This window comes from Microcaecilia unicolor, chromosome 1 (assembly GCF_901765095.1).
Source record: "Microcaecilia unicolor chromosome 1, aMicUni1.1, whole genome shotgun sequence".
NCBI classification, from domain to species: Eukaryota; Metazoa; Chordata; class Amphibia; order Gymnophiona; family Siphonopidae; genus Microcaecilia; species Microcaecilia unicolor.
Genome location: NC_044031.1, coordinates 286,250,076 through 286,272,265, shown reverse-complemented (window position 1 = coordinate 286,272,265; position 22,190 = coordinate 286,250,076). Strand labels below are relative to the sequence as shown.

Below are 22,190 nucleotides of genomic sequence, written 5' to 3'. Positions count from 1 at the left end.
GGCGCCTCACTCGACGGTACCGGTGGCGCAAGCACCCCCGGTACCGGAGGGGAAGGGCGCAACAGCTCTCCCAGGATCTCTGGGAGAACGGCCCGGAGACTCTTGTGCAGAGCGGTTGTGGAGAAAGACACGGAAGCCGATGCAGGCGTCGAAGTCAGAGTCTGTTCCGGGCGTGGAGGCTGTTCCGGGCTGTCCAAGGCGGAGCGCATCGACACCTCCTGAACAGAGGGTGAGCGGTCCTCTCGGTGCCGATGCCTACTGGATGCCGACTCCCTCGGCGACCCAGAGCTCTCGGTACCGATGCGGGAAGGAGACCGGTGTTGACGCTTCTTTGACTTTTTCAAACGAAGCATGTCACCGGAACTTCCCGGTACCGACGAGGACGTAGAATCCAACCGTCGCTTCCTCGGGGCCGAGGCCGAAGAAGGTCGGTCTCGGGGGGGCTGTACCGTAGGAGCCCTCAGGGTAGGGGGAGACCCACCCGAAGGCTCACCGCCACCAGCAGGGGAATGGACCAGCAGCCCTCACCTGCACTCCAGTCGAAGCACCACCGTCCGACGACATCAGCACTAGTGGAGGTCCCGGTACCACCGACGCCGCCTTTCGATGTCTCAGTACCGACGATGCAGAGGGTCGATGCCTCGATGCAGTCGATGCCGAGGTCGAAGGTCTTGAAGCTGTCGATGTCGATGCACTCGATGCCCCCGGTGCTGTTGCCGACGAAGAAACCGAGAACAACACGTTCCACTGGGCCAATCTCGCTGAGTCCTTTTCTGTAAAAGGGCGCAAAGACTACAGGCCTGCGGGCGGTGCCCAGCCCCCAGACACTGAAGACACGACGCGTGCCTATCAGTGAGTGAGATTACCCGGGCGCACTGGGTGCACTTCTTGAAGCCGCTGGAAGACTTCGATGACATGGGCGGAAAAATCACGCCGGCGAAATCAAAACTCGTAATGGCGGTAAAGGCACCAAAACTAGGGAGAGAAAAAACCCGAACCGAGGCCTCAAAAGGGCCTATCCCGAAAACGAAAGGAAACTTAGCGGGGCAAAAACTGGAAACACGGGAAAAAGGGGAAAAGACCGTAAAGGTCTTCTTCTAAGTTCTTTTTTTTTTAAGCAAAAACTCAAAGACGCGCGAGGGTCAACTTGAGGTGCGCGAAACAGCGCAAACACGATCGTCCCGAGCGCGGACAAAAGAAGACTGACGAACATGAGCCGGTTCGGGCGGGAAGACGGCCGCGCATGCGTGGTGCGCATCGGCGCGTGAGGACTAGCAAAGGCCTTTGCTAGTAAAGTTTTCCGATTGGAGGGGCTGCCGTGGACGTCACCCATCAGTGAGAACAAGCAGCCTGCTTGTCCTCGGAGAATAGAGGTATATAAAATAATGAGTAACATACATAGTAACATAGTAGATGACGGCAGAAAAAGACCTGCATGGTCTATCTAGTCTGCCCAAGATAAACTCATATCTTGAATTTGTACCTGTCTTTTTCAGGGCACAGACCGTATAAGTCTGCCCAGCAGTATTTCCCGCCTCCCAACCATCAGTCCCGTCTCCCATCACCGGCTCTGGTACAGACCTTATAAGTCTGCCCTCCCCTATCCTAGCCTTCCAACCACCAACCCCTCTTCCCCCCACCTGCTCCGCCACCCAATTTCAGCTAAGCTTCTGAGGATCCATTCCTGCTGCACAGGATTCCTTTATGCATATCCCACGCATGTTTGAATTCCGTTACCGTTTTCATCTCCACCACCTCCCGCGGAAGGGCATTCCAAGCATCCACCACCCTCTCCGTGAAAAAATACTTCCTGACATCTTTTTTGAGTCTGCCCCCCTTCAATCTCATTTCATGTCCTCTCGTTCTACCGCCTTCCCATCTCCGGAAAAGATTGGAGTGGAGTAGAACAGGTGGATGTGAAGCATCTGTTCACGCTTTCCAAAAATATTAGGACTAGGGGGCATGCGATGAAACTACAGTGTAGTAAATTTAAAACAAATAGGAGAAAATTTTTCTTCACCCAAAGTATAACTGAACTCTGGAATTCGTTGCTGGAGAACATAGCGAAGGCAGTTAGCTTGGCAGAGTTTAAAAAGGGGTTGGACCATTTCCTAAAGGACAAGTCCATAGACCGCTATTAAATGGACTTGGGAAAAATCCACAATTTCTGGAATAACATGCATAAAATGTTTGTACGTTTGGGTAGCTTGCCAGGTGCCCTTGACCTGGATTGACCGCTGTCAGGAACAGGATGCTGGGCTTGATGGACCTTTGGTCTTTTCCCAGTATGGCATTATGTACTTATGTCCAATTTGAGAATGTATATCTGCTGTCTTATTTTGCACTGGGTACACTAGAGCTGTAACAGCTTATAGAAATTATAATGAAAAAATATCACATTATTTTTTTCTCCTATACTGGTATAGTATTTTCCATGATACTGCTTATACGCGCCACAGCTGCTATAAGAGGTGTGGCTACCATATAGGCAGAGCCATAGATGGTGACTCCACCCATGAGTACCAGTACCTTTTTTGCTACAAAAAAAAAGCACTGCATATATCTGACCAACTCCCTCCAAAAGTGCTGAACCTGAGGGCAGCTCCACAAAGAATGATAAATGGTGTTCTCTGTCCCCTGATATTTAATACAGCTGGAGGAGGGCAACTTCTCTGCTTTATACATTTGAGATTGTATAAAATTAAACCTGGTGTACTATGTGAAAAAGTGGTTCTCTCAAAATATCTGCACTACAGGTTAACTATAGGATCCCTTTTAATAGTGGGCAGCACATGCCGGTCATTATAGCTTTGTGAATGCCCTTAATGGAGATCTTGTCCTTAGACATTTTTCTTAACTCTCCCATGCAAGCTTTAAAAGCTTCACGGATCCCGAGGTTGCACATTTCACTTGGCAGTACGCATACCTAGTTTTTGTTTTCACGTTTCACTTTTTGTTCAGTTCCTGAGCCAATCGCTATTCAGGCACTGACTGAAAGGGTAACATTTTGCAATGAGTTGTAGACTACTGTTGTGATTTTAACGTAGCAGTAATTTACATGCTCACTGCTTATAAGCCCATTAGGGACGAAGTACTTGAATGTGATAGATGTAAACTGCTTTGATTGTACCACAGAAAGGTGGTATATCAAATCCATTACCCTTTACCCCTTTTATACCACACCACAGCTTTCTGCATCAGCACCTCAAAGCCTAGTGATCAAGGAAAGTGTTAAAAAATTCATTCAACTTTTTAGGAATAAGGACCTGCTCCTTTTCAATCTGGATGAAATGCAATCTGTTCAATATTACTTTGATGATCATGCCACAGCAATGAGGAACAATGCTTTAAAAATATTTCTTGTGAGATATGAACTACATTAGGTTGAAAGGACAGTGGACTCAGAACATTAAAAATCCAGTAGTTTATTTCAAAGTATAAATTTCAGGCTTGCCAGACAAAATCCCACTAACAGGTAGGTACACTTGAACAAACACCAGTCTACAATACATACAAAAATTGGGGAAAGTTTGCACTCAACCAGTCTGAATCAAACATGAGGCATAACCTACATTATTTTTATGTACAAATACAGCTTCAAAATCAGTTTTATTGTAAGTATCCTACAAGGATTTTTCCTCCATTTTATGGCTAATAATTTACTAGACTGAGAATGAAAAAGATAGAGGGAGTGTGCCTGTGACACTGGGGCAGGTGTAACGATATCCAGTCTCATTAGCTTATAAAGGGCTTATTTACTAAAGGTTTTCTTCCATTTTGTTTCTTAACCTTGTTAAAAGCATGACAATACTTTAATATATACAATACAGAAGTAAGTTTGGGGGGTTTTTTGCAGTAAAAAAAAATTAAAATTCTTAAGTGATATTGATTTTAAAATAAAATATTAAATGGATTTGCTGGAGAAACAAGAATAATTACAGTTCATTCACTCAATTCATTCTGATGTTCTCTCAAGAAAAGCCCAGGTGTGACAATGCTTTTCTAACATACCCACATTTAACAAAAGTTCAATCACTTTACAATTTAAATAGATATTTCTGGTTGCAAAAGGAAACACCAAGAATAATTACAACAGTTACAATTTATTTAAAAAAAAGTTTTGAATATATTTTTTACGTCCTATCTAAAAAATGGGGCAAAGTTTATTTTGTTTGGAAAAATGATAAAACAACATAACCAAACAGCAAATGGTCTTACCATTCAACAGAAATAAGTTTCAGTTTTGTGGTCACTGGAAAATCAATACTGCAACAAGTGAACTTCAGTAGATGAGCAATTAAATTTGACAGATTCATACTGTGTTCAAACCTCAACATCTTAATGCTTCTTATGTGCAAGACTGTTACCAGCAAACAAGGTCACTCACTTGTTTATGCTATATGGTAAAAAGTAGAAAAGTCAAGCATCTTCCTCTAATCATCTTGCTTTTGAATATACGTATCTGTTTATTTGTGGCTTTTCTATGACTACTGAATGATATCTATACTATTCTACTGTAATCTAGTTGTGTCTGGTAGAAATCTGTCTTTGTTCACACACACAATAAAAATGGAACAAAGTTCAGACAGTAAATTGAGAGATATGACCTGGAAGTCATACAAATATAAAAATTACCTGATGGTTGAATGAAACCACTTAATAGAGAAAAGTTTTAAAGTTTTGCTTTGATTACAAATCTGCTAAGCACAACATTAGCAGATACCCATTACGCTCTAATATCAGGATGTAGTGGCTAGAGGTCAGGTTGCTTTTCATCACAGTTAAGTTAAATTTATTCCATAAGTTCTTAAGGAATAGACATCATTCGTCAAGAAAAAAGTGAATGAGTGATCAAATATGTACATTTATGCTTGTGGGAGTGGGAACTTCTTTCAATCACTGACAAAAGCAGTCATCCTGTAACTGCATGTAAAGAAGTGGCCTCAGTTTTAATGAGTCCAGAACTGATTAAGTTACTGGTTCCTTTCCAGCTGTACAAAGAGCTGCAGCCTTTCTGCTTTTTAACAAAAATTATTTTTTTTACACACTTGTGAGATTAAAAGAACAACAACAAAAAAACCTAGCTGCCACTGCAATATGCAAAGGACAGCGCCAATACCTTGAGAATAAATAGCACCATTTCTGTAAGAAATTTGGGAAAAGAAATAAAAATATCAAACATATCTGAAATGTAGAGCTCCCTAAGAGATGGGATCTTAAAGTTATAATATGCAGATGTAAAACTGTGTGTGTGCACGCACGCAGGCGCATGTGTAAATGTTTTTCGGTGCACATGTTCAAAGGAAAAATCACTGTTGGTAACCATCCATTTTTATTTCAAGTACTGAGAAAGAATAGCCACTTGTGTTAAATAAAAACATATTATACAATGCCAGGAGCACTGCCTGTGATGCTCATGTTCGCTCTCTATCTATATATCTATAGATATATAGCTACACAAACACATATTCACATGGAGTAAATTATATATACATATATATACATAAGCATACACAGAGGGAAAAAGAACCAGTATGGTACAGGCTTTATTTTATGAGCTCTGAATGACTGCCCTATAGCTCACAACTTTTTTTTTTTTTTTAACTAGAGGGGGAGGAATGGCATTTTTTTCATCTGCCTCATGTAAACTGACTGGTAGTGAATTAGAAGAGACATGCACATGATATGGAAAATAAATAATGTGCAGTAGCTAAGTTTAAAACCTACTATTTCTCTTCACCTTTTATTTCCATCATAGCTACATTTTATTATACTATTTAGACGTCTACCCACAGCTAAGTTTAAAGGACCCTAACATGGTTATATAAGCACATTGTATGCCAGAGAGTAGGACTTCAAAGATCTGCTATTTTTACAGCTACAAGCCAGCAGAAACTGTAGTGACAATTACAGTGTAAAGTGGTGTTATTCATCACTGCCACCAGGTTAAAGGGGCAAGGAAAAGCAATACACGCAGCTTTGGTCAAGAAGCAGAAAATCTTTCTCTCTCAGTTGAAAAATATGATGGAAACCTTCATTCACAGGAGTCAAAGTTCTAAAATAACTCTACTCATTCATAGAGAGGATATTCAATTATAGAAAAAATATATTAAAAAGGGTTGTCTCCATTTTGTGTTTACAGGTAAAATGTTTAGTATATCTGGCCCCTTATATCAAGTTAAAAAAATAATTTAGACTCGAAGTGCCATCTGTACTGTGAGCTGTTCAGAGGCAGAATATGACATATACAAAATTACATTCGTTTGTCTTATTGGAGCTTTGAAACTATGCACATTCTGTCATAATACATAATGCAAGTCTCAAACTATGTCCAAAATGATAAGTTTCCTATTTTACTTTACATACATACTATATTTAAAATACCAACTGAGCTCCAGTAAGGGAGAAATTTGATCTAAGAATGGGAAAATGGAAAAGGTAAGAATTGGGAATCAAGTAAAAGCAGAAAGTACATCAAAGCCTTTTTAATAGAAGATGGTACCAGTATGATGTTGGAATGGGGATATTTTTTCACACCACATCAGAAAACATAAAGGCAAAGGAGGACACTGCTTTTATTAAGGAATTAATATAATTTGGGTTCAATTTCTGAAATGATTACATTAGAAAACATTACAGAAGATTTTAAATCAGAGTATGCAAATATCAAATAAAGGTGAAGGATTAATACATGTGTGGCTGCAGTGCAGTAAGTATAGTCTGTGCCATGGGAACAGTCTATACATAACTATAAGGAGAATCTTATTCTTTCAAAGTAGCTCTCACTCATTCATTTTACTGCAAGTATGGGTTAAATATTGCCAAACATCCAAATTAAATTCAAAAGTGCCACATTATATACATTGTTTTATATGTACGTATTATATGTTTACTAGATTATCCTCTCTAAACATATATCCAACCATGGGATGAAATTAAACAAAAAGATACGGCAGATAGATTGGATGTAAGAGTGCAGCTCAATGTGTTGCCAGGCTATTGTAAGCGTATGTTGTAGCAGGCAAAATAGCAGAACTTATTAATGTATATAAGCATAGTTGGGAAACTAAGCAATAATATGTTCTGGTCACATTTATTTTTGAAGTTATTATTTAGATCCCCCCCTCCCCAAAAAAACCAAACCAAAAAAAACAAAAAACACCACATTACAAGAAGAAACAGGAAACAAAATCTTTGACCTAGGAAAAAAAGCCACAAATCCTGCTTCATAAGAAACAGTTTCTGACTTTTTAAAATAAGAACCAAACACAGTCTTGTCAACCTGGTTCTTAATGGTGTGGTACATTTTATAGCGCCTAACTCCATTCTTAACAGATTCGTCATTGTTATCTTCTGTGTAACTCCAAAGAGTACAGTCTATGCAACAAAACATCCAGTAGCTTAAGTATAGACGTCAATGATAATACCAAGTTCCAGTCTTCTTTGCTGGGCACCTCTATTGTGCAACCTTCTTTTCAGAAGTATGCAGAAGGGAATGGGCTTTTTCCTTCAGCAATCGTGATACCTTGGGGTTTTAGCTGACACAGTTCAAGCCTCAATCCAATAGTATGATCCTGCCCCCATCAATACAGAAACTCAGTGTTCAGGCACTGGTCCATAGCATGGCCCCTTGAACTTGCATGAAACAGGAATAGCTGGCAGGGGTGGGGCAGCAAGGAATGAAGATGGAATAATTAAAAACAAAATCAAGATAACTCAAGACTTAACTGTCCAAGAAAATGTTTTCTAGTTAATAATTTTGCTTTTGGTTATAAAGAGATGTAGTGTATACACATACTCCTGTGAAATCTGGGGGTAATTTACTGAGAATTTCATGCACATAGTTTAGAAAAAAAAAAAGAACTAACCCTCATATAGGACAGTTTAATATCACCAGATTTTCAGGTCTTTATTTTAATTTTTCTTTAACTGCTCTGGGATATTACATCCGTTGACTGAGGGTCACAAAAAGATCCAAAACGCCCATAAATATCCTTTGCTCGTACAGCAAAGTAGTACTTGCTGCCAGACACAAACTGAGTGAGGGTACATGCCATAGGCAGTGGCAGAGCCTTCACTTCACCAATTTTCTTCCATTGGGAGGGTGTGGTGGCTGCAGGATCTTCATGGTAAGCATACAGATGGTAGCTGTCAACAGCAGCACAGCTCCTGTCCACCTCTAGGACACTCCAAGAAAGTACAATGCCATTCTGACTTTGCACCCGGGCCAGTTTTAAATGTGGTTTCTGAGGCAAGGAGGTACCAGCAGCTTCAGAAGGAAGTCGCTGGGGCTGTGGTGCCTCTGGAAGTGGTGCTGGATGCAAAGGACGGACGGGTTCCTATTAATAAAAAAAAAAGAGAAAAGGTTTTATTAATGAAATTGTAGTTCTTGAAAAAAGAAAAGAATAAAACAAGCTTACCCTTTAAATGGGTATTTGAAGTGGCCATCGATTCAGTGGTTGAAACCTTTCATCAGTTATTGCTTTCAGAAGACTGGTGCATAACAGTTTAATAGGGCCCATATTTCAAACCCAACTGTGACTACCTCCATCTTTAACTGTTTTGCATCAGCTTATTGTTGCTCTCACTCTTACAACACAATATAATTGTAATGAAAATTGTATATTCATTTAGTGGTTAAAGATGCACACATAAATGGCAGCAGACAAAAATCTCAACAGTAGAAAAAAACAAAACAAAAAACAAAACAAAAATGCACGCAAAGTCAACTTGATAAGGAACCAAGTCCAGGTTATGTCCTCTGCTCCCCATGCTAAGAAAGGTTCAGAAAGAACATCATAGTTTGTGAAGAAAAGAGAGTTGTACCTACTATGATGGTTGGTCTGTGTATAAGAGGAATAAGAGGAATATAAAAACAGGGGGAAAATCCTGGGTAACTGCGAATGAAGGTTCAATGTACTCTACCCCATCGGAACCCAGTTCCAACTAAGCTGACAACACTAATGAGGAAGGAAGTGCTTTTTTTTTTTTCCTTGCCTGGCATGTAGCTGTTTTTTTGTTTTTAAAGATTTGTGTCCACACTTTTCCCTTGGCAAAAAAGCAAAATTACTCACCTGTAGTAGGTGTTCTCTGAGGACAGCAGGCCAAGGAGCCCTTTTATTAAGCTGTGTAAGCGCCTATGCTTGCCAATTTTGAGTTACCACCTGGCTACTCGTGGCCCTTGCGGTAATTTCATTTTTGACACACGTCCACTACGCATGCTAGAAAATATTTTTACTTTCTGGTGTGCGGGCGGTAATCAGCTTTTTATACAAAAAGACCATTACCACAAGTCCATTTTTGGCAAAATTTTTAAAAAGGCATTTTTTTTTACAGGTGCGCTGAAAAATGATTTTGCAAGCCTAGAACACAAATCTACACTACCGCAGGCCATTTTTCAGCATGCCTTTGTAAAAGGGCCTGCAAGTATTCTCACATCTGGGTGATGTCAGCTGACGAAGCCCGGTGTGGACGCTGGCTAGCGAGATAATAGTAGAAATTTTTAGCAGTGTCCCACTGCACATGCACTGGTGCCTTCCCGTCCGGGTCCCTCAGTCATATAAAATAGCTAAAGAATAAAACTCCAAGGGGAAGTGGGAGGGTATGTCACAATACTTGGCTTGCTGTCCTAGGAGAATACCTGCTATAGGTGAACAACTTTGCTTTCTCTGAGGTCTAGCAGGCCTTCCGTATTCTCACATCTGGGAATCCCTAGCTACTAGGCTCACTGAAAAAAAAAACAATGCTAGGACAATAGGGACTTCAAATGTCAAGGCCTGGAAGACAATTAACCTGAAATTATTTACATACTAGTTGTGAAGGTGCAGCCTGAAACTCAAGAAAATTGGCCTAGGAGGGTGGAGTTGGATTCTAGACACTCATCAAATTCATCAGAACTGTCTGACCAAACCGGCTGTAACATCCAGTATCCTGCTCAAGGCAGTACTGAGATGTGAATGTGTGGACAGAAGACCATGCCGCAAGTTTTGCTAATCTCCTCCATGGAGGCTGATCTCAAGTGGGCTACCGACATCGCCATGGCTCTGACCTTATGAGACTTGACATGACCCTCTAGAGTCAGCCCAGCCTGGGCGTAAGTGAAGGAAATGCAATCTGCTAGCCAATTAGAAATCGTGCACTTGCCGATGGCTACTCCTATCCAGTTTGGGTCAAAATAAATAAAAATCTGGGTGGACTGTATGGGCTTTAGTCTGTTCCAGGCCTGTTTGCAATGTTAGGTATGCAGTACACTTTCACCAGGATGGGCATGTGGTTTTGAGAAAAATGTTGACCGAACGACTGGCTGATTAAGATGGAACTCAGACACTACCTTAGGAAGGAACTTAGGGTGAATGCGGAGAACTACTCTGTTGTACTGAAACTTGGTGTAAGGTGGGTCAACTACTAGGGTATGAAGCTCACTGACTCTGTGAGCTGAAGTGACCACCACGAAAAACACAACTTTCCAGGTCAAATACTTCACATGACAGAAATCAAGTGTCTCAAGAGGAGCTTTCATCGACTAGGTAAGGACAACGTTGAGATCTCACGACGCAGTAGGAAGTTTGATGGGAGGCTTTCTCAACAAATAATCTCTCAGGAAGCGAACAAGTAGAGGCTGTATAGAGATGGGCTTACCTCCTACATGGAGATAAGCAGCACTAATTGCACTGAGATGAACCCTTACAGAGAGATGCTGGAGGTATTCAAGCAGTTTTTGTGTAGGACAAGTGAGAGGATCCAAGGCCTTGCCCTCACACCAGACAGCAAACCTCCTCCATTTAAACAAGCAACATTTCTTAGTGGAGTCTCTCCTGGAAGCCAGCGAGATGCAAGAGAAACCCTTCAGTAAATCTAAGAATTTGAATTCTACCTTCTCAACATCCAAGCTGTGAGCGCTAGGGATTGGAGGTTGGTCTGCATGATTCCAATCTCTACGGATCTTCAGAGGACAACTCCAGAAGAGGAAATCAGATCTGCCTTGGCTAATTAGGGGCAATTACGATCATAGTTCTCTGGTCTTGATTGCGTTTCAGCAAAATCTTGTCTATGAGAGGTACTGGAGAATACGCATACAGACCTTTCCCCCAAAGGAGGAGAAAAGCATCCAACACTAGTCTGCCATGTGATCTAAGCCTGGAACAGAACTGAGGGACCTTGTTGTTGAGATGAGTGGCAAAAAGATCCACGGGGTGATAATAGTGAACCTGTCTGGGTCTGATCTGAACCAAGGTTCAGAGGCCTAGAACGGTTTGCCTGCTCTTAAAATCATGTCCTTTGTCTGACCCAGAAATAAGCAGCTTGCAAAAAGAGGAAGTGTTTCAGCCAGGGGCGTTGGACAGAATGTGTATAGGAGCTTTCTGCAAATTAGCTGGACCTGCAGACATAAGATAAAAGGGCTGATGAAATGGACCGTGGAGCAAGTTCATAAACAAACTTATTGGTCTTATGTGTCTGTGGACCACCCTAAATAATCTTGATTAGCTTTTGTAGAAAAGCGGAACATAAAAGAGGTAGGTCTAATTATATGCACCCCATAGACATAAAGTTAAGTGTTTCATATATAAATGAATGTATATTCTATATCTGCAGAGAAATTACTCTGAGACTGTATCTGTGTGCAGCCGAGTACTCTCCTATGAGAAAAGCCTTAGACAGTTCTGATATTGCCTGTCTGTTTTTCTAACTTGATAAGTTAATAAAGCACAGTATTTTCTCATATTATCTGCGTGGCTTCTACTCTGTTTCTCCCTAACCACTGGGAGTGTGTGGAGCACACCTCTGGGATGGGTAAAACAAATAAATAAACGGGGGAGGGGGGCCCACTCTTGAAAGATCTTCAAGCTATGCACATGTTGAAACCATTCGTGTGGTCGCAAAAACCAACTCACTTTGTCTGCCAGGCAGTTGTCCTTTCCTGCTAGGTATGTGGTTTGGTGGACCATTCCATGAAGAAAGGCCCGCTGCCTCCTGATACAAAGGATAGGATCCTGTACACCCCTGCTTGTTCACACAGAAAACTGCAACCTGGTTGTCTATATGAATGAGAATAATTTGGTTTTGTAGCAGAGCTCTGAAAGCCTTTACAGTGTTCCAGATGGCCCTGAGCTCGAGGAAGTTGATATAGTAAGTTGTTTCCGGAGCAGACCAAGTACCCCGGATGTGGGCCCATCCAGATCAGCTCCCATTCCAAGTTGGATACATCCGTTATTAACACCTTCTGAGGAGGTGGAATTTAGAATGGTAGTCCCACAGTCAAATTTGGCTGAAATGTCCACCAGAGATGCGCATGAGTCAACAATGAAGGAATCTGGATAACATCCGCTAGATTCCAGTCACCTGAGACAACTACCGTGTTTCCCCGAAAATAAGACACTGTCTTATATTAATTTTTGCTCCCGAAGACGCGCTAGGTCTTATTTTCCGGGGGAAACATCGGGGTCGCTCCCCCACCCGAGGTCGCCGGGCCCCCCCCCCCACCCGCCCTCCGTCGCTCCCGGCCGGAACTAACCTTAAACGCCTCCTTTCACCTTCACACTTGCAGCAGCAGGGCAGGCCACTCCTTCCTACCGTGTCCCGCCCTCGCCTGACGTAACATCTGCGAGGGCGGGGCACGGAAGGAAAGAGAGGTCTGCCCTGCTGCTGCTTGCTGCGAAGGTGAAAGGAGGCGCTTCAGGTTAGTTCCGGGAGCGACGGAGGGCGAATGGGGGGGGGGGGGGCGACCTTGGGTGGGGGCGGCGGTCTTATCCGGCTCTCGGCGGCCCTGCTTCAAAAGAAAAACTTTGCTAGGTCTTACTTTCGGGGGAGGCCTTAATTTACCAATATGCAGCAAAACCTCTACTAGGTCTTATTTTCGGGGGATGTCCTATTTTCGGGGAAACACGGTAAGAAGCTAGGGTCCGATGAGCCTCTCTCAAATACAGACATGTCATAGGAGTGACATATGTACTGTTGAGGCCATGTGACCCATTAATCTCAACATTTGCCAAGCTGTGACCTGCTTGCTGCTTTGGAGCTGCAAGGCGAGTATTATCAAGGCCTCTGCTCTCGCTTGGGGAAGAACAGCTTGATCCTGCAATGTATCGAGCAGAGCTCCTATGTTCGCTAATCACTGAACTGGGAGAAGTTGGGACTTGGGGTAGTTTATCACAAACCTCAGTAGCTCCAACACCTGAATAATTAGGCACACTGACTCTGTTGCTCCCTCCTGCGATGTGCTCTTAACCAGCCAATTGTCCAAATAAGGAAACACATATACTCTCAGTCAGTGCAAAAATGGTGTATAACTACTGCTAGACACTTAGTGAATACCCTGGGAGCTGACGCGCGGCCAAAAGGCAGAACGTGGTACTGGTAGTGGTGTTTCCCTATTTGGAATCTGAGATACTTCCTTTGACTGGGAAGTATCAAAATGTGTGTATAGGCTTCCTTTAAGTCCAGAGAGCACAGACAATCTCTTTCCCAAATCATGGAACATAGGGTGCCCAAGGAAATCATCCTGAACTTTTCTTCGACAAGGAATTTGTTCAGGGCCTTAGCTGTAGGATGCCAGGCATATTGAGACAAAAGGCCAAAAAATAATCCTAAATACAGAGTGAGGCAAAAAAAAAAAAAAAGGTATCCCCCTAGTGTTTTTGTTTTTTGTTGTTCTCAGTAACTGCTTGGAATTTCAAAATGAAATTTTACAGTTTTATTTGTTGTTACTATCTACATTTACGTACCAAGTGGAATTAGATTATCTTTAAACACAGCAAAATTATAGACCTTTTAGCATGACTATCTAGCGATTTTCACACATTCAAAAATGTTTGTACTATAAAACTACCATTATTTGAAAAAAAAAAAAAAAAAAAAAGGGGGGGGGGGGGGGAGTACCAGCTTACTACTACTACTACTACTATAAATCACTTCTATAGTGCTACCAGTCGTACGCAGCACTTTACAATTGAACATGAAGAAGACAGTCCCTGCTCAAAAGAGCTTAAAATCTATCTGTTAATGATGTCACCGTGACTTAGACTTTTGTCTAGGGAGCAATGCAGGAGATCTGTATATTTGAATGAATGCTGAGAAACTTCCTTGGGTTGTCCCTAACACAGGATGCACCCAAAGCCGCAATTGTCTAACACAAGGAAGCACGGCAGATGATCTGGGCAGCCTGCCATAAGGACTGATCAACAAAGCTGTTAAGAACTTCCCAAAGCGAGGTCCGTGGACAATTTGAGCATTCACAGTGACTGTGAAATTCTGACACAATGTTAATTGTATCATTTGACTAACATTATTTTACCGTGTTTTAGCTCAAACATTTTTAAAAAACAAGGGCTGGAAAAAATAAATATGGATGGCATCTGTATAGGGAGGGGGTCTGTAAGATGGGTAAAGTGTGTGTGGGGGGGGGGGAAGGGCTGGAAAAAATAAATATGGATGGTATCTGTACAGGGAGGGCTGTGAACAAAGGTGGATGGCTGTGGGTACAAAAATATTGTTTACAGAAACTTGCAGAGTTTCAAATTTTTTTTTTGCGCAGAATTTTGAATTTTTTTGGCGCACAGCTCTAGTAGGAGTAAATCTTTCTCTCCTCTTCCCATCCCTTCATATGCGGCCCTCCCTCCTTCCCATCCAATCTGTTCACATGCAGCAATTCCTTCAGATGTCTCTCTCTCCACCAATGATGCCTGTCTCGTCCCACACTATCCAGCATTGTCCCTCTCTCTTTCTACCTTCTCCCCTCAAGCCTCTCTTCCCCAACCATTCAGTATTGCCCAGTTCTCTCCCTACTCCCCTCCCCCCACTATCAAGCTTTGCCCCTCTGTCTCTCCCCCACTCCTCTCTCTTTCTTTCCTCCCCATTTCCTGCCTTCAACATTACCCTCTCTCTCTCCTTTTCCTCCCAACACCAGCCAAGAAAAACTAACTTTGAGTGTCCTCTACCGCTTGCCAGTCTGCCTGAACCTGCTGTCTCACTGATTCAGTGGTTGTCAAATAAAGAGAAACCCTGCAAGGGGCCATAGAGCTCTGCATGCCGCTGACAGCTCTGCAGAGTTCCTGCCCCCTATGATACAACTTCATGTTTGGGCATGAACAGCATCGCTCTCAGCAGTGTGCAGAACACTATGGCCCCGTGCACAGTTTTTCTTTATTGACAACCACCAAATTGGGAAGACAGCAGGTTCAGATAGTCAGGCAAGCAAGGAAGGGAAGCTCCCAGTTTGATTTTCATGCTGCCGCCAGCCCCAAATAACTGAGAAGAGAGGAAGGTCGTGTTGGGCTGGGACATTTGCTCCCACTCCCCCTCAGTGATGCTTATGCTTCCGGAGTCGGCCAGGGATCAGTATTCATCGAACATAGGAACAGTAAGTTTTCTTCAGAGTTTGTTCTACCCCTGTCGGGCCTTTTGTCAGGAGTGAAATTGTGGGCAGGCTGTTTTATGGGCAGGCTTTTTTGTCGGGGTCTATTTTGTTGGATGCTTTTTTTGTCATGGCTATTTTATTTTGAGGCTTGATGGGGCTTTTTTGTCAGGGCTATTTTGACCCGGTAGCGAGTGTAGGGTATCACAATGTTCTAAATAACCCGAAAATTGTGTAGGAACAACACCTTCTATCTCTTTTACAAGAGGGGAGATGGAAGCAACTGGTCTATAGTTTGACTGGCTTATACTGAGGCTTGCAAACATATTTGACTTCCAGGCCAAACCCTGGGAAGGTCAATCTAAATGCTCAATGACATTACCCTACCCAGAATATCTTACCTCAGAGGAGAGTAAGAAAGCTACTTACAGTTCTATCAATTTCCTCACTCACTTGGCTCCTTTGTAAAAACAATGCTGGCTTCAAGGCAGTCTTCTATCTGTGTACAAACTCTTTCTAGAGTGGGATCTAAGGTAACTCCATCTTAATATGGGAAGTTAGGTGAGAAATCAGCTGTGGCTGCTTTGAACATGGGACAGCTTCACCTCATTATGTCCTTGGAGTTGTGTACCAGTACAAACAACTAAACCTCGAAGCTTCTAACTGAGGCTCAATGCACTTTCATTTCCACTCTTGTTTCAAGTATTTCAAAGGGTTCTCAAACGGTTGCAATCATTTCTACAACCCCTAGCACACTGTTTTTCTAGGGTGCTGTGGAGATCCCATGAAAATCCCCTCTACTGAGATATGCAGCATCTTCCATCCATGCCACAAGCTTCCACCCGAAACAGCATCTTACATCCGCACCACCCCTCCATCGAGGTCCACCAACTTTTTATTCCTTTCCTCCTCCTTCAACGCTCTTCCAACCTTCTCATTCATTATCAGCAATGACAGCGATCAAGGCAGGCCAATCCTAGAAGCTTTCTTTCTGCAGCTCCCACCTCCTCTAACGCAAATGTGTGTCCCTTCTGCCTATTAAGGCAGGAGCTGCAGATAAAAGCTTCAGGGAGCAGCTTGCCTGGACTACTGATACTGAATGAGAAGGTTGGAAGAGCGTCAGGGAGAGGAGGAAAGGTATAAAAATAGTTGCTGGACCTCGGGGAGGGGGGGGTGTGTGTGTGTGGAAGATGCCATTTCTTGGAGGAGAGGCATGGGTGGAAGATGCTAATTTGGGGTGGTGGTGAAAGATGCCGGTTCTGGGGGGGCATTGGTGAAGGCGGAAGATGCCGGTTCTTGGGGGGCTGCGAGGGTGGAAGATGCCTGAACTTAGGGGGGACAGAGGAGAAAAATGTTGTCCATCAGCTAAGCAGAGTAGTACAGGATGGGCAAGGAAAAAAAGATGCCTGACCATGAGGCAGGGAGGGAGACAGATGTTGGGGAGGGGGAGGTGATGTGGAGATAAGAGAGAGATTGGACAAAGCAGTGAGAAAGAGAGTGGGAGAGAGGCTAGAGTAATGGAGGGAAGGGGGAGAGAGAGAGAAACAGATGCTGGGGTGGGGTGGGAGGCAGGTGAGCAGAGGGAAGAGTGGGAAAATCGCTGGTCCCAAAGATGGAAAAAGTCAAGAGAGATGCTTGCCCTTGGATGAGGGGAAAGAGCTGGGAAGTAGAAGGGGCAGGGGCACAGAGGGCAGGTGATAGAGAAGACAGGACACAGAGGGAGAAGAAGTGTCAAATGGACTGGAAACCCTCGAAAGAGCAGAAGATGGGACTCAGGGCTAGGGAATCAGAGATGATGATGACTGGGAATTAGGGATTGAGTTGACGTGTGCTTTGGGGGGGGGGGGGCTATGGCTGGAAGATATACTTTTGAGGGGATAGTGAGGATCTGACATAATTGGTAAGAGTGAAGGTGTGTTGATGGGTTGGGAGAATGAGTGAGGGTGTGAAATGGGAAGACAGGGGTAAGAGAGAGGGAATGAACTGGGTAGGGGGGGGGGGGGGAAGGCTGAGATATAATGTAAATAACCTGGTAGGATAGACGATGAGAGGCACTGAAAAGGGATGGGGGTTCTGAGGAGGGGTATTAGAGGAAGGGGATGATGGGTCTCTGAAAGGGTTGGGTAGGAGTGGAAATGGGGTTTAAAAAAGTGGTGAAAGAGAGGCAATATGAGTGGGGTACAGAGTAAGAAATTAAAAGTACAGCGTGGAGGCAAGAGAAGAATGGAAAGACAGGGATGGAACTGGGACTGATGAGGGGATGAGATGCAGTGCAGGGTAAGTGAGGATTGAGAGGGAATGCGCAGAGGATATTGAGCAGAGTGGATGGACTGTTCAGGTCTTTATCTGCTGTCAAAAGTACATACGTATTGCCATATTGGGAAAGACCAAAGGTCCATCAAGCCCAGCATCCTGTTTCTAACAGTGGCCAATCCAGATCACAAATACCTGGCAAAATCCCACTATATTACTATGAAATGGAGGACTAGGCAGAGAGACTAAGGGAGCAAGGGGAATGCTGGAGAGGGGATGAGAGGGAAATGGGAAAATCAGTAGGCAGATGAGACGTAAAAAGGAAGAGACGAAAAAGAGGTTGAGAGAAAGAGAGAAGTAGGGTAAATTCAAATAGGTAAATATAAAGCCAGAGAAGAGAAAAGTGGAAACAGAAAAACAGATCAGTGGCAGACAGATGCAGAGAAGAAAAAGAGGAACAGAAGAGAGAAAAAATGGAAAAGCAAACCTGGAAAATAATTTTGAAGACTAATACAAGGGGTCAAGGAGGGCGAGAGGTTCTGAATGAAGGGCAAGGAGGGATGGTGGTGCTGCATCGGGGGTGGAGGGGGGCAAGGAGGGAGATAGGCGTTGGGCAGGGAGCTTCCAGGACCTGCAAGGAAAGGAAGAGGAGGAGGAACGACAATACCATACAGAAAAATGAGTGAACTATGTTGCACACATAGGGAAGGGAAGAGATGAGACATGATGCACATAAAGGGAAGGGAAGAGGGGAGACATGCTGCACATGAAGGGAAGAGAAAGGGAAAACAAGGCTGATTTGAGAAGGAAAGGGAAATGGGACTTGATATACCACCTTTCTGAGGTTTTTGCAACTACATTCAAAGCGGTTTACATATATTCAGGTACTTATTTTGTACCAGGGGCAATGGAGGGTTAAGTGACTTGCCCACAGTCACAAGGAGCTGCAGTGGGAATTGAACTCAGTTCCCCAGGATCAAAGTCCACTGCACTAACCACTAGGCTACTCCTCCAGAGTAAACTGAGGAAAACAGAATGCAAAAGATCAGTGCCAAACAGACATAGGGCAAGAGGTGAGAAAAGTAGAAATGAGGCCCTGGAAACAGAGTTAAGAGCACAGAGAGAGGAAAGCAGAACCAAAGACTGGGAAAAAGATGACTGGAATAATAAAATAACCAGAACACAAAGGTAGAAAAATGATTTTACTTTCAGTTATTGATTGAATTATGCAGGTGTTGAGAATTTAAATCTGTCGGCTTTATTTTGCACAGTACAGGAGGGCATGTATTTCTTTCTATTTTTCTTGTGTTGCACAACATGTAGCGTCCGGTTTTGTCTGCATGTTTTTTTTTTTTTTTTTTTAATGTTTGAATATTTTATTGAGCATCATTACAATACAACAATGTAAACTTCTTCATTTTTCTCCCACATTTCCCCCCCCCTTTCCCCCCCTCCTCCCCCTCCCAGCTCTATGTCAACTGTCCTTATTGGGTTAATCGCTTAAATCGAGACCACAGTTCAGAAGATGGGCTGTACCTTCCCATTCTTTTGTCCGTTAGTTGCTCCAATTCCCCGACTAGGGAAAGTTTCAGAGTCCAGTCCAGCTCTGAGGGAGCCACCTGTTTCTTCCAGTGCATTGCAATGACACTCTTAGCCGCTGTTAAACAAATCCTCTTAAGGCGCCTCTGCCATTTAGTTCCTCTTCTGTTACCAAGACCCAAAAGACACCAATGCGGCGTACATTGAAACGGCTTATTCGTACTTTCTGAAATTTTTGTCGTTACTGTCTTCCAGAATGTTTGTAAAGTCCGGCACGACCACCAAATATGCAAGAAAGTCCCCTCCTCATCTCCACACCTCCAACACAGTGAGGATGCCGAGGAGAACATAGCATGTAGTCGATGCGGGGTGTAATACCACCGCGACAATACCTTAAAGGCATTTTCTTTTAATAACACACAATTCGAGGCTTTTTTGACTTCTACTACTATAGCCTTCCACTCATTTACTGTAAACTCCCGTTGCAGATCCTGTTCCCATTTTATCATATAAGCACATTTCTCAAAAGATCTACCTCTAATCAATTTGTACAACATAGATATAACTCTTCTCATTTTCCCCAATGATCCCCACAAATTTTCAAGTTCCTCTTATTCTTCCGGGTCCCTTTTCAACCACCCTTGTTGGCTCATATAGTGCTTTACTTGTATATAAAAATAAGTATCTCCCGCACCTCCCCCACACTGTTCCCGGATCTCCTCTAAGGGTCTTAACTCCCCATCATCCAGGAGATCCCTAAAACAAATTACTCCCTCCTCTTCCCACCACCCTGCAACCTGGTGGCCCATTCCCACTTGAAAAGCCGGTTCCCAACCTATACCTGCCATTGTGGAAGTTTTCCTCTTTATCCAGAACCTGGTTCTGAAAGAGGCCCACAGGGTCAACAGATGGTTCACAAATGGATTCGTTGTCATTTGACCATATACCCTCGGTTCTAGTGAAGCCCATATAACCGACTTCAACTTATAACCCTGCACCATCTCTTGGTCTAAACTAGCCACCACTGATGGAGGCTCCTGACTCCATGCCACCACAAACTTTACCTGTGCAGCCCAAAAGTACCATTCCAAATTGGGCACCCCTCTCCCCCCCAGGTCTACCGACTTCCACATCAATTTCCTATGTATTCTCGGAGCTTTACCCCCCCATATAAATTTCATAATCTCCCCCTGAAGCTTATTTATTTCCTTTTTAGGTACCTGCACAGGCAAAGTCTGAAACAGGAACAAAATCCTGGGTAAGATATTCATTCGTACTGTGGCTATTCTCCCCCACCAAGATAGCCATTTACCCTGCCAGCTCACCATGTCTCTATGTACTTGTTGAAACAACGGGCCATAATTTAGTGAATATAGCTGATTCAACTCAGAGGGTATCTGGACCCCTAAATATTTGATATTGCCCTTCTTTAGTCGAAATGAGAACCCCTGGAGCATTTCTTCCAGTCGACCCTGTGGGATAGTCACCCCCAGAACTTCAGACTTGTCATAGTTTATCTTAAACCCTGAAATTCTACCAAATTGATTAAGCTCTTTCACCAAGTTTGGTAAAGTCATCAGGGGACTCGTGACAAAAAACAGAATATCGTCGGCAAATAATGCCATCTTGTGTTCCCTGCCCGCTACCACCATCCCTTTTATGTCACCCATCTCCCTTATCCTCTGCGCCAGCGGTTCAATCGATATCGCAAACAACAAGGGAGATAATGGGCAACCTTGCCTCGTGCCTCTCCCTATCTTAAATGCATTAGAATACCCCCCGTTTACCTTGATCCTCGCCGAGGGTCCTTCATATAACCTTTGCAACCATCCTATCAACCCCTCTCCCATACCAAGATGCCTCAAAACCTCCCATAAATAGGGCCACTCCACCCTGTCAAAAGCTTTTTCAGCATCTGTGCTTAGCAAGGCCATATGTCGACCCTTCTGTTGAGCCTCCCAAATAATATGCAGTGTACGGCGTATATTATCGGCTACTTGTCTCCCCGCTACAAACCCTGATTGGTCTGGGTGGATTAATTTGGGCAATATCCCCCCTAATCTGTTCGCAAGGACCTTAGAGAGAATTTTAACATCCAAATTAATTAAGGAAATTGGTCTATAGGACCCACACGCAGAGGGGTCTTTGCCTGGTTTCAGTATGAGCGATATACCAGCTTCATGCATACTAGATGGGAGGGAACTGCCCTGAAAACAAGCATTTCCCACCCTTACCAACAACGGTCCTACCTCCCCAGCAAAGATTTTATAAAACTTTGCAGAGTAGCCATCCACCCCTGGGGCCTTCCCTCCTTTAAGTCCTTTTATGACCTGCCTAATGTCCTCCAAATGAAAGGGGGCCTCTAGCTTTTCACAATCCTCACGAGATAACTTGGGCAACTTAAGAGAACACAATTCCTTTCTAATTTCACCTTCCTCCACTCCTATAGTGCTAGTATATAGTGTACTATAAAATTTCAAAAATTGATCCCTAATATCTCTGTCCTTGTAAAGGATCTGATCCCCCTGCCCTTTAATTTTGGTAATCAGCGAGTCCCGTTGACGGTGTCTCAAACAGTTAGCCAGCATCCTCCCTGACTTATTACCAAATTCAAAAAACTTATGCTGGAGACGTTTCCTCAGGAACTCCACCCGCTCAACCTGTATTTGATCCAAGGCCGCCCTCCATTTACGTACCTCGCGCAACTCCTCTCCTAACCCCCCTTCCTGATGCTTACGCTCCCAGTAGGCCAACCTCTCCCTGGCTTCCAGTTCTTTTGCCTCCCGGTCCCGTTTTTTCCTGGCGCCCCATTTAATTAGGTGACCCCGTACCACCGCCTTTAAAGCATCCCAGAGTGTGCCCTCCGATACCACCCCTATGTCATTCATACTACAGTAATCTTGAATTACCTTGCGTACATCCTCACATACCTGTTTATCGCCCAAGATGCCCTCATTAAGCCTCCAAAATCTCTGTTTATCCTCTTCTCCCAACCCCTTCAAGTCAAGTTCTACCGGGGCATGGTCAGAGACTGAGATAGACCCCACAT

The 22,190-nt window shown here is 43.6% G+C and overlaps 1 protein-coding gene across 4 annotated transcripts in view; it reads right to left on the bottom strand.

Moving 5' to 3' along the window:
- Window positions 1-3,409: 3,409 nt before the first annotated feature.
- The window catches only part of ATF7IP (activating transcription factor 7 interacting protein), a 503,125-nt gene continuing 484,344 nt past the window's right edge, over window positions 3,410-22,190 (bottom strand). For all 4 annotated transcript variants that reach the window (XM_030207216.1, XM_030207225.1, XM_030207208.1 and 1 more), the window contains one exon: window positions 3,410-8,339. In XM_030207216.1, the coding sequence (XP_030063076.1) occupies window positions 7,926-8,339 (414 nt within the window). In that variant the 3' untranslated portion in view covers window positions 3,410-7,925. The remainder of the gene's footprint in view (window positions 8,340-22,190) is intronic.